Raw genomic sequence first — 12,839 nt, 5'->3', positions numbered from 1 at the left:
ATGTTGGGAAAATCCAACTCTGCACACCCAAAACTACAACATAAAACCATAAAACGTTTCCTTGGATTGTTTTTAAGGTTATATTCTATACTTCTCGGACTAATAAGAAATTGATTTTTGCTTATTCTCTTTATGATTAAAACTGAGGAACCGAAATACGTAGGTTTGCTGCAATGATAACTGCCAAAAAAGGATTTTTTATTAAAAAAAAATATTAAAACAGATAATATGAAGCAGAACAATAAGTCTTATCTATATAGGTTTAATGAAAAATAATATTAATATTTATGCTTATCCTCCATAAAATTAACATTGAGCTATCTCGGCAAGAATACATACTAAAGTTATTACTTTCAATATCTCTGTAACAAATTGAAGCAGAACAAAGATTCAATATACTAAATTGTTAGGTTTTTTGTGTTGAATCTAATGGTGAAAAAATAAATTTGAAATTAACAAACTTTGTACAAAATATTAGAAAAACATATATTTGAGGTAAAAAATCTTATTTTTTTATCTCATAATACCCTGAAAATTCATCTTTGGGTTACTTTGTCTGCCTAGTTTTCATATTTAAGGTTGGAAATATAGTTCTATATGTGTTTGCCAATTTTCGTGGAAATCGGCCAATCCTGGAACTATGAATCGACGAATTTGCAGTCATCTTGTCGATTTGAGGGCCTCACGGCGGCCATCTTGGAAAAACCCGACTTCCGGTTGTCCGATTTTGGTAGACTTTTTCCCTGGTACTTTCTACACCTATTACTACCAAAAACCGTCGAAAAACCATTTGTTGGAATTTGTTCTATCTTAGAGGCTTTTTTGGGCTAAATTGACTCGTCTATTACTAAACTATCAACATTTTACAAAAAAAATTTACCCTCCCTGTTGCAGCAAACCCAAGTACTCGTTAAACTAATTCTATTTAAATAGGGAATAAATGTGATATTTTTAAGGAGGCAGTTTAGTGTAAATCCAATCAGGTTAGTGGAAATTCGCTTAGTTTGCAGGTTTGCTGCGGCGGGGGTATTTAAAGCTGATAACAGAGCACCACCTGGCCAAACAAATCTTAGTTTTTTTTCAAAAACTAATAATGTTAAATGTGAATCCGTTAGATCCACTTGCTTACTCTCCTATGTTCCCAACCTGAGACTTTGGTTGGGGCCCCTAATTTAAACACGCCTAAAAAAAAAAATATCTTAGAAATAATTTAACAATGCTATATAGGAAATTAAGGATTTAGCTTGCTACATTAGGTCTGAAAAGCTCACTTTACAGTGTGTGGTTGACATTTACGATCTCATAGAGGGCACCCGTCTACAGTACATTAGAGATAACCAAAGCAGTAGGTATTTAAATATTGTACATTACTTTTAACTTTTTACAATATAATTTTTTTCATATTTCTATAATGAGTCATAGAAATTACTTAAGAGTGACTCTTTGATGAGGTCTTTATGTTTATGTTTTTGTTCTTTATTCTTTTATTACAAGTTGCAGTTTTGCTCGATTTAGAGCAACGTTCATCTAGTTTATTTAAAGCCCAATGATCAATGTTTGAACGCAGCTAGTGCGTTCAAATAGCCGTGGCACCTGAGAGGGGAGGCCCCATGGGTTTCCATGGGGTCTCCTAATCCGTTAGGTGCCGGCTGTTTGAACGGAGTCAGCTGGTGCACAGATACTAATCCCTGGTACTGTTGTGTCAGTCAACAATCCACTTCTGTCTTCTTCACTACAATGGCAACAGTTCCCCCCATAATATCCTGCTTTCGCTATGATAATCAATGCAGGGACACAGTCATTAAGAAAAGTAAAGGTGTTTTACTCCCAGCACTGAAGTGTTTGCTCCCAGCCAGCTCGTGTTGCTGTGAGCACAGCACAAACTTTTGCTGGAGTTGCAGTTGATAAGTTATAACTTTTAGATACCGGTACAAGGAAAGTTTAAAAACACCGATTTATAACAAAAATAATGTGTACCCGGAACAATTGACTACAAACATATGTGTTTATTTAGTCAATTCCAGGACTCCCTGTTGTAAAAATGTTTAAATGTTTATCCGTTGGTAAAATATTGTTCTCTTCAATAATCTTTGTTACAACATAATATTTTTCATATTCTTATAACAAAGTTTTTAACTAACTTTAGAGTGATTCTTTTGATTGAATAATTGAATTGATATTAATTGTCTAGCTGTTTATATTTAAGTTTTTTATACTTTTATTACAAGTTGCAGTTTTTGCTCGATTTCAAAACTTATAATAGTCATGTATGTAGTTCAAATGGTTGTAACTTAGTTTAGTACAGTCTCTAGTTTACCTCTGCTTGCTAGCGCTGCTCAGTGGAGAAACGTTGAAGCTATTGTTTGAAATTCGATCATTTAATACCAGAGGGTGCACCGGTGCAGTAGCAGTAGTCGAAAGTTCGAAGTTCTGAACACCGACGACAGAATGTGCTACAGTGCTAGTATCAAAAACAAAAATAATACTGCTGCCAGTGTTTCCATTTGAGGGATAAAAATCCCTTTCTAGGGATATTTAGGGCCTTCGAGGGATTGAAAAGGGATTGAGGGATAACTAGGGATAATCAGCGAAATTGAAGGATTTTTTAGATTTTCTAGGGATTTTAGGCCTTTACCATTATAAAATTGAAATATTGATAAAATAATACATATGGCTGTATTTCAACAACTTTAATGACCTATTTTGGCTAATTTTGCAAGGCTAATTTTTCAAAGTAAGAGTAACAGCCAACACTGCACGAAACAAGCAAAGGACTGGAGTCGGTCGGTGGAATGGAATGGAGGATCTAGATTACTGTATTTATTAAATACAGTATTGTACTATGTACTGTGTATTTAGATTACTGTATTATTGTGGTTGTGTTTGTTGTAGCCATGTGCCCTGTTTCAATGTCGAATGTTTGTTTTCGTTTTGATTTTGTTTGCCGGTGATTTCTGTGATGTTTTTTTGGTTAGTAAGTAACTTGGTGTTTAACCTTTTCACCAAGGCATGGTGGCAATGTTTGAAAAAGACTATTAAGTTTGAAATTTAGGACACTTGAGGAATATTTTTGAAACAATTTTAAATACTTATAAATGAACATTATTAGTTTCTAAAATTAATAACTATTTGTTTCATTTTTTAGTTAATTAATCTTGTTTTGTACCACATAGACAGTTTAACGTCTATTTAGTGAGTCGGTGGCTCAGTCGGTAGCGTCGCGGACTTCGGGCCCAAGGCAGCGATGTCGTGGGTTTGGATCCTGGTCACTGCCGATAACATTTTATCAGTACAGTTCACCTTTGTACTGTACTGGCTCACTCCTTGCTTTGCTGTTAACGATCCACGCACGGGCGCTTAGTCTATGTGGACGGGCAAATGCAAGGTTAAAGAGGCCGCCAACCTCTTTAAAAAAAAAAAAAAATCACGGCCACCTATCATTCCAGGCCGGAGGCCGCAGCCTTCGAAATGGCAACGTTGCAAGTATAGTGTTGTAAAAGGTGTTTGTTTGGAGAACGCTAAGCTAATGATATTTATGTATTTTTTAAGAATACGAAAGCTTGGTTACTGGGCTATGAAAATGTTGACTCCACATTGATTGTACAGAAATAGATTTTCAATTTATATTGTTTTGGTTTTCGATTATATATTATGTTTTAATTCCATGTTAACTTATGGGACGTCTGGTGCTAATTAATACTGCGGTACTTGCAACGTTGGAAAAATGTGGTACGGATTCCACTATAAACTGTATGTCCCTTAGTTGCCATTAGCTGTATGGGCTATTAATTAACAGCTGTGTCTAAGGAACATGTCGGCCTTAGTCACTAACAAGACTACAAGATCGCGCCACTCATCCTACACTCATCCTTCACTCATATTTGGGTTAAAATACGCACATAGTGGCGTCCCCCATCTTAAATAATTGATATTGATATTGCCAATTCTACCAGGCCGCGGCCTGCCTGGAGTTAAAGATGGCCGTGGTTTTAATGGTGCAAAAATGTTTTTTGTATAGTATTACTTTATAAATAATATGGGATATTGAAGAATAATATCACCAGTTACCATATTTTAGGTGGCTATACATGATCCATTGGTATTGCTGCAAAAATAATAAGTTATCTTGATTTGATGAAGAGGGATAATTGGAGGGATTATTAGAACATGGACTAGGGATAACTAGGGATTTTTTGACGTTGGCCTAGGGATATTTTTTTCTTGCGGATGGAAACACTGACTGCTGCGCTTCTGCAGCTGTTCTCTGCTACTGCTAGTTCCCAGTTGCTAGGCTAAGTTAGTAGTGCTAGTACAAACAGAGAATAGTAAAGAGTGGTTCCTGTTATTGTTGGAAAACGTAGTGTTGCTTGTTTTGTAACCGTGAAAGACCAATCCGAATCAAACCAAACGGTTGTCTGGCTGCTGCTTGATTGTGAGTGGTTGAGTTTTTGAGTTGAGTCGGTTTACGGTTATCTAGCTAGTGATGCTGCGGCGTGTTGTAGGGGTTGGGTTTAGTTAGGGACGTTAGGGTGTTTTCATTTTGACTTTAAAGGCTAGGAAGTGTAAATTCTTCACTTTATTAGTGACCATGACAAACAGATGGATCATAGTGTTGTGCTTTACATTTAGGATGTTGGAAGTTCTCACAGAGTCAGTGTTGGTGCACAATAACAAAGGTAAGTCGGAGTCCTTCCTTACTGTAAGTGTTTAAACATCCTGGGACTTCCCACCTAGTATATTAAGGTATTTTAGCACTGCTCAAATATTTTACCATACGAAATGAATGAAATGATATAACTACAAGTAGCCTAACTTATGTTAAAATGATTCCTTTGGTTAGGAATACTCTTAAGATCAATTGATGGCTCTGTTTAATAGGTTAGCCCACTTAGTTTTGTTTCTGCCATTGGCCTACAATAACAAATACAAGCTTGATAGGTTATTAGGTCTAGGTTAAGTTACCTTACGCTTAAAATGGATTCTAGGTTAGGTACCTAGGCTATAATATCTCAGGTACGGTATATGAATGTGGTTGTCTCATTTAACTTAACACCTCTTTCAGGGTTAAGTTGTTGTGTAACTTAAGTCACATCAGATGTAAGTATTTAAGCAATTTTTTTATTAACTTAGTGTAGGGAATAGGCCTAAGTAAGCTATTCAGCCTACCCTACTGTAGCCTAGGCTAACTTAACTTAAGTGTAATTCAAAAAGACCTGGACCTGGGACCGATTCACTTTTTGTTTTGAGGTCCCCAGAGGCCGAAAACATCATCCTATGTTCAAACCCAAATAACTTACAGACATAACTTAACCCTCCGAGTGTTATTTGTCGCTGCAGCGACTCACAAACACTGTTTACGGCGAAGGCTCTATGACTGACAAAATCGGATTAAACTGGATCGAGTTAGGTATCGTTTTATTTTACAGATTCAGAGCTTTCTCCAGAGGTCTGTCTCTAAGCGCTTTTCATTTTAGTTCCGAAAATATTGTAGCAGACAGCTGACGTACATATTTGTAAACGCAGAGGATACGCGTCCGGTAACCGGACGTGGATTAGGCGTCCGGCAGTTACTGTCATAACCTAACCTAACCAACCAAACTTGCTGATAGTGAAAAAAATCAAATGAAGGTTCAATTCTCTTCATAACATAAAATTATAAATGCCAAAAATTCTAACAAAAGATGTACAGTTAAGAAGAAATTACATTCAAAGCAAAATCTGTGACAAAAAGTTAAAGTTACCGATGGGTTTCGAACCGGGGACCTCTCGCATATCAGTCGAGCACTCTATCCACTACACCACGAACACTGATGGCTGAACATCGTATCATTGTGGTAATGGCGTTCCGGGACCCCCTACCGGACGCCTAATCCACGTCTGGTTACCGGACGCCTAATCCACGTCTGGTTACCGGACGCCTAATCCACGTCTGGTTACCAGACGCCTAATCCACGTCTGGTTACCGGACGCGTATCCTCTGTGATTTGTAAACAGCTTGGTTAACCTTGAACCGATGACTGATGTGTTTTATTACGTTTATCATTGTTTTAGTGTTAAAAATCAAAAGTAGTGGTATACGTGGTGCATTATAAGAAGATTTTAGTGATTTTGAATGGCTGGTTGATGATCCTGAAGAAGTAAGTTAAGTTAGGTAAGGTAGGCTAGTGATATTGATGTAAATTATCAGCCAGATTCCTAGCTATGGTTAGGCTATGCATTCTTAGCTATGTACTGAAATCTGTTTTTTGCCCATAACTTATTTATTTGCAAATCTACTTCCTTACCTATATTATTATATACACTACCCTACCGTATTTGTAATCCTCATAAAATTTAGAACAAAGTGGCTATTTTCAAATATTTATAGGGCCTATATAATATAATACAATTTCACTGAGCGCTAACTTTTTTTTTTTAGAAAATTTCCAAAATATTTTGTTTCTTACCTAACAAATTTTTTTGAAACAAATGTTCCATATGTTTTATGTATAATATTGAAGCCCATGATTTTCCAAACAAAATGGTGTATAGAACAGTAATATTAACATTGTTTTCAAGCTTCTCAGATACGTTTTAATGAAACCTTGCAAATGAGCAAAAAATAGGCAGACATTAAGGCCAAAACAAGGGACACTCGGAGGGTTAAGTTATGACTTAACTTATAGGCTAATATCCGTTACTATAGGCGCAACTAAAAAAAAATTTCCCAAATTTGTAGAGATTAGGTAGTTTAAGTTACTTACGTGTGAATCTACATGACTTATATATTTGAACGAGTTCGCAAACGTGACTAGGGTACTTAACATGGGAACTGAGGGTTCTGGGAGGGGCAGGATGAGCAAAGCTTGTTTGAGGGCTAAAATACTGTTACCAACGGTAATATTTTCTGAAAAACACACTTTATTTCCTTCCTGTAGCACCAAACCAAGGTTCTCGTTAAACGTAATGTTATTAAAATGTATTTAATTGAAAATCAAATCAGGCAAGTGGAAATTCACTTAGTCTTCAGGTTTGCTGTGTTGCGGGAGTATTTTTAAAAAAATTCCTGGATGCTTGTTAGTAGGCCTACCACCATCGATGTGTTAGGTTACCATTCATAGATGGTTAAGTTACTACTGTAGTTCCAGTAGCCTACTTAAATGTTCTACAATCAAATCATTATGCATTTTAAAGCATAGACCTACTAACTGAGGGTGTGGGCCAGAGTAGAAAAAATGAATCATGGTCTTCTTCTTCAACAATTGTAGTTGAAAAGTAGACTAAAAGTAGGCTAGACATTCCACTCCTAAAGCTTTAGGTTAAAATGGATGTAGTTCAATTGAGCCACCATCATAGACCAGTGTCGTGTTAATTATCTATTTTTGTCCATTATGGACAATTATTAACCAGGCCAAGCTGAAAGGAAATTCATTTTAAAATATCCTTGATTTCACATCAAAGTAAGTAGGCAACAAAAAACTAGACAAGAAAAACAAAACGACAGCAGCACACTTTGAAGAGGAGGTTTTTTTTTAACCTTATTCTATTTGAATAAATAATTGGCTACTGTTGGTTCATATATAAATGTGATTCTTAGTTTAATATCCCACCTAATGCAATGAGTTAAATTGTTGCAGTTTTTCACACAGTTTGATAGGACAGTAGCTAGAAGGCTTAGCGTAGGCCTAACAGCGATGAACCCAGGTGTTCTGTCAGGGAGGATTTATCTCCTGCTGATCCTCCCTCCTCTGTGCAATTGTCTGTTTAAGTACTTCTCTTCCCCAGATATAGCATTATTATTCCATTAATCAAATATTCTTTATGAGCTGATTCAATGATTTATTTAGGCCACTAAGCAAAAGCAATAGGCTAAGTCACTTACAATACAAAGTAAATAATAAATAGTCCATCTCTTGATTCACAAATAAATGCAAGTTAGATACCATGTCTATGTATAGTACCATGTTTATGATACAAGTTAGAGCTGTCCCATGTATCATAAACTAACATTGTACTGTATTTATTTTTATGTTCAACTAATTGAACAAATTCTGCAAGATAGTTTAATGGAAATTTGCACAAAACTAGCTACACCATTTTAACTAGGCCTATTTCAATATCTTAAAACCATAAATTTTAATAATTAAGTTTGAAATAGCCTATCGCTGATCTGACACATACTTTCTCCCATTGTGAACAACCCTTCAAGGCAAGCGGTGGGAGTAACTATTTGATATTTTCTGGGGAAAATCACAACATTTGCAATGAACATTGAACCTAATATTTACAGCATTGGGGGTTTTACTATTTTGTTAAGAATTAGTCCAAAAGGACCATAATGTCCAGAATTTTAATAAAAACAGTTTAAAAGCAGTTTATTTTTTTATTATAAGCCTACATGTATTCTGACAAAATCAGACTACATGTGTAGTCTTTAGTTCTGTACACATCCACAACCACACGTACACACATCACTTTGAAAACCCTTCTTGGGTTCAGGGGGGGCCCAAAACAGATATTTCCATTTTGCGAAATTTTAAACAAGAAATGTTGACGAATTCAATATGTTTTCCATTATATAATACTACTAAATAATAGGCCTACTATGTAATGGGGGGAGAAAGTATAAAAGTGATGTTGGGTACTTTTTTGTGATGTGTGTGGGCTCTCATGTGCCCTAGAGTCATACCAATGATCCGACTTAAGAAATTAGGTAGGCTATGTACTTTGTACATAGGGACTAAAACTAACTTCTTTATAACCTAGGTAGGCCTATGTCGTAGCTATTCTCCATCCTTCTATTTTTCAACTAAAAAAATAAATTTTCTGAAGAACTGTTCTTTTAGATTTTTTTTGTATAGTTCATCTTTATAGTTCTTCTTTTTAGTTTTATATTTTAAGTGTGTGTGTGCCCACGAGTCAACTAGAGTTGAAATTTGGTTCCAACATTTTATACCTACATTTATTTGAACAAGTTCGTTTAACCAGTATGTTCCGAATACTGGGAACGGGATAATAAATATCATTTTAAAACTCCTATAGAAATTTTATGGAGAATAAAGTAAGCTGTTTTAGGCCTAGATACTTATTTATGGATGTACGGTATATATATTTTGAACAAATTTGATAAATTTATTGACACACTCTTTGACATTTTTTAGGCCTAAATCTAACTACATAAGTTACTCACTAAACCTTTTTTTAACGGGCAATGAATCTTTACATGTTGAAGAAAATATTTCAGTAGAAATGCGATCAGGCAAGTCAGCAAGTTTGCTACAGGGGGGGGGGGGTCTGTGTTTTAGTTACAATTGGTCTCATAAATTTACCATATCATACTACAGTATTAAAATTACAAAAAGGTAACATATTAATAGGACAATTGCTTAAAATACAGATTCTAAATGTGTTATATCGACTAAAGCTATGGTTCCACAGACTGTGGAACTTCCGCCGTGCGGTGCGTAATTTTCCGCAGTGGAAAATTACGCAGCGTAAATTTGGAGGGGGGGGTTCCACTGACTGCGGAAATAACGTTGCGAAAATTCAGTTGTGTCCAAACTAGCAACGAGTATGGATAGGAAGATGAAAGCCCTCGTGGCTTTGATGCTGTATGATGATGATGTTGTCGATCTTTTATCTTTATTGGTGTCAAGTCATAGTGATTGAAGTTATATATTTAAGATTCGGGACAGTGAAGGAGCTTACAACATTCTCGTTCGTAAACATTTGGTAGACGATGAAACAATGTTTGAGCGGTACTTCCATGTGTCAAAAGACAAATTTTTCTTTTTGGTTCATCTCATCAAAGATGACTTACCCACCAACGCTACTAATCGAGACAAACAACCTTTGAATGCCGAGATTAAACTAGCGGTAACATTAAGGTATGTACCAACATTTTTAGTATTTTTGTTATTTATTTTACTAAATAGCACAAGACATAATGAAACTGCACGGTCACAATAATCTATGGCTCTTCTCCGCTGGCGGAATCCGCACTACCACTGCTCTCAGACCAGTATGATTTGTCCGCCATGCGCAACTGAAAATTCGGGATGCGGAAACTCACGTCAGTGGAACCGCTCTGCTCACAAGGAAACTCCATTAAAACAGTGTAGTTGTAATTCCGCAGCGGAAAAAATCGCACCGCATGGCGGAGATTCCGCAGTCTGTGGAACCATAGCTTAACAACAGATATACTCAATAGTCAATAGCCTACTTCTGTTTTAGCTCCTCGCACTGATCGAGCTCCTGTGTTGATGTTGCCAACAAATCAAGGTCGCCGTCGCCGACTCCTTTTATTGCGTTTCCGCATAATTACTTTGCCATCGCAACAACTCTGGATGCCAACAATTTATATGCACTCGAGTTTGAAGGCGAAGACGTAAAAATAACTCACCAAAGTAAACAACCTTTTTATTGAATCGGTTAAAATAGCAATATCATTCAACCAAGGGAATATTTTAGTTTTGGCCAAGTTTTTCAATTGTTTCGTCAAGTTACTTGGTTACTCTTACGAATATCAGTGCAATGGTGTGTGAAGATTGTATTTATTGATTTACATTACAAACAACCATCATATAGGCCTACAATTATTTTATAAATACAATTGGCTAAACTATTTTTAAATGTCTCCTATTAAATGCATTCATGATAAATAACTTAATATGTAATGAATAAATATCCAGTAAAATCCATCAATAATCTTACTAATATTATAAATCTGAAAGTTTGTGTGTATGTTTGTGTGTGTGTTGCTCAATCACGCATAAACTACTGGACGGATTGGGCTGAAATTTGGCATGATGATAGCTCACATTCCCGATTAACATTAAAGCATATTCTTATCTCTAAAACCCTTTCGGGCTCCGCCCCAGTGGCTCTATAGTTCCCCATTTTAATCTTATGATTTTTCATATTTAAAAGGAATTAATGAATCTTAACAGCTGTTTCAATTAAACAAGTTGGTTCTGTTCTATGATGTTCAATAGCATAAAAGTTAAAAGGATTACCAACAGGGTGCAGCACTATTAATTTTTTTTAATATATGACAACAGCTAATTTCCAACCAAAAGGTGAGTGAGCGTAGCGAACGAACTTCAACCTGGAGGCGAGTTAGCGTAGCGAACGAGCAAACCTGAAGGCAAGTGAGCGCAGCGAACGAGCTCCAACCTAAAGGTGAGTGAGCGTAGCGAACGAACTTCAACCAGGACGTGAATGAGCCATGCGAATACTTATGAAGTTAAACGGGGCGAAGCCCGCGGGTACAGCTAGTTAACAATAAATAAAAATAAATAACTGCGAAAAAATATATATGAAACATATAAACTGAACAATAATGAGCAAAAGATTAGTAACAAAAAATACACTAAGTAATTCAAATGGACAACAGTAACAGAATGGTCGTAAATAATTTTCATGGGGGAAATGATGTATAGTCGTGGGCAACGGACCACCGTATATAGCGGCAGTTCTGCCAGGACTGGTCGTGATTCTTGACATTTGCACTTTACTGCATATCCTTATCTGCGCGGTCCGTGAAAGTAGTTTGTAACGCCAAGTACTGTGTACAGTATACCAACAGCTTGTATTACTTTTTCATTGGATCGACGACACGTCCTATTTCTATCAAACGCCGACAGTTGCAGTCAATTAAAGTGGAAACAGATGTTTCCATGTTAATACAGCTATTGTTGCATTTCCGATATGGTTCGGGGTTAGGCGGTGTCGAGTAACTAGGAAACGGAAGTGTCGCACATTGTTGTGGCTACAAAGGTGTTGTCAATCATCAGCTGTTAGGCCAGTCAGCTGGTAGATGTGCTGACCCACTTCAACATCAGCTGTTACTCAACCAAGTGGCGACGACCTTGGTTACCTTAGGTTAGTTGTAGGCTTATTATGCGACGCTCACACAATGTGTAAATCAGTGTCCTAAGAGAATAATTATTGCAATTGCTACAATCTAAATCAAACCTATTGCTTTACATCATACAGAATCCGGTTATAGATTTAGCACAGTGTCTTATAAACCTAATTATGGTTCCAACATTGAACAGTTTATTTCAACAATCCACTCCTACTGTATACGTCTCCACTCCCACAACTGCGTGCCACACCATACACAACGGGTTCTATTTTCGTGACTCTGGTCAAATCAGGTATACAAACACACTAGACGTGGTTCGGCGCGATACGGTGCTTTTATTAATTCATTTTCGAGATGAGTTAAATTTGAGTTTGCTCTTTCGGGGGTTCTCTTTGAATGACGGACAGTGTAGGTTATACTGTACAACTGTTGCAGTACGACTGTGTCTCCATTTAATAATACTTTATTCAACAAAGATGGCATACGTTATTGGTATATTTAAAAAATCATTCCTTTCATAATAATTACATAGAATACATTTTTGGCGAGTTTAAAAATGCCTATTCATACTGAAAACGGACCAAAAACGCCCCGTGCTCGTGTGGTTTAGGCTACATAGGTACAGCGTTTTGTGTCAACTTCTACAATTGAGTGGACTCGGAGCAGAGTCTTGACTGTCAAAAAATGCCATGTCATGTGTGCAAGGTTTTTATCTGGATCAAAATATAGACGAATATTTTACAATCAATAACATTTTAATTCAGTTACCTGTGGAAAGATTCGTTCTTTCTGTGGTTATTATTATTGCTGTACTGTAATATGAACGGTCGTAATGATTTCCACTAATTAAAACTGTGTTCTTGGCGACGATACTTGATGCTCTTGTAAAAATTAGCACATAAAATAAAAAAGATAAAAAAAACAATTAGGCCTAGTAATATTTTACTGGTTGAACTAATTATTGCTAACGCCATCCCGCATAGTTACAAAC

At 36.3% G+C, this 12,839-nt stretch overlaps 1 protein-coding gene across 1 annotated transcript in view; it reads left to right on the top strand.

Annotated features, from left to right (window-relative positions):
* Nucleotides 1-4,288: 4,288 nt before the first annotated feature.
* Nucleotides 4,289-12,839, top strand: part of LOC129004142 (disintegrin and metalloproteinase domain-containing protein 12) — a 126,514-nt gene continuing 117,963 nt past the window's right edge. The window contains exon 1 of the mRNA XM_054432581.1: nucleotides 4,289-4,676. Within this exon, the coding sequence (XP_054288556.1) occupies nucleotides 4,589-4,676 (88 nt within the window). The 5' untranslated portion in view covers nucleotides 4,289-4,588. The remainder of the gene's footprint in view (nucleotides 4,677-12,839) is intronic.

This window comes from Macrosteles quadrilineatus, unplaced genomic scaffold (genome assembly GCF_028750875.1).
Source record: "Macrosteles quadrilineatus isolate MER2022 unplaced genomic scaffold, UCM_ALF_1.0 Scaffold_1__1_contigs__length_201487025, whole genome shotgun sequence".
Lineage (NCBI taxonomy): Eukaryota > Metazoa > Arthropoda > Insecta > Hemiptera > Cicadellidae > Macrosteles > Macrosteles quadrilineatus.
The sequence above is the reverse complement of the archived record's forward strand: the minus strand, read 5'-3'. Positions and strand labels throughout refer to the sequence as shown.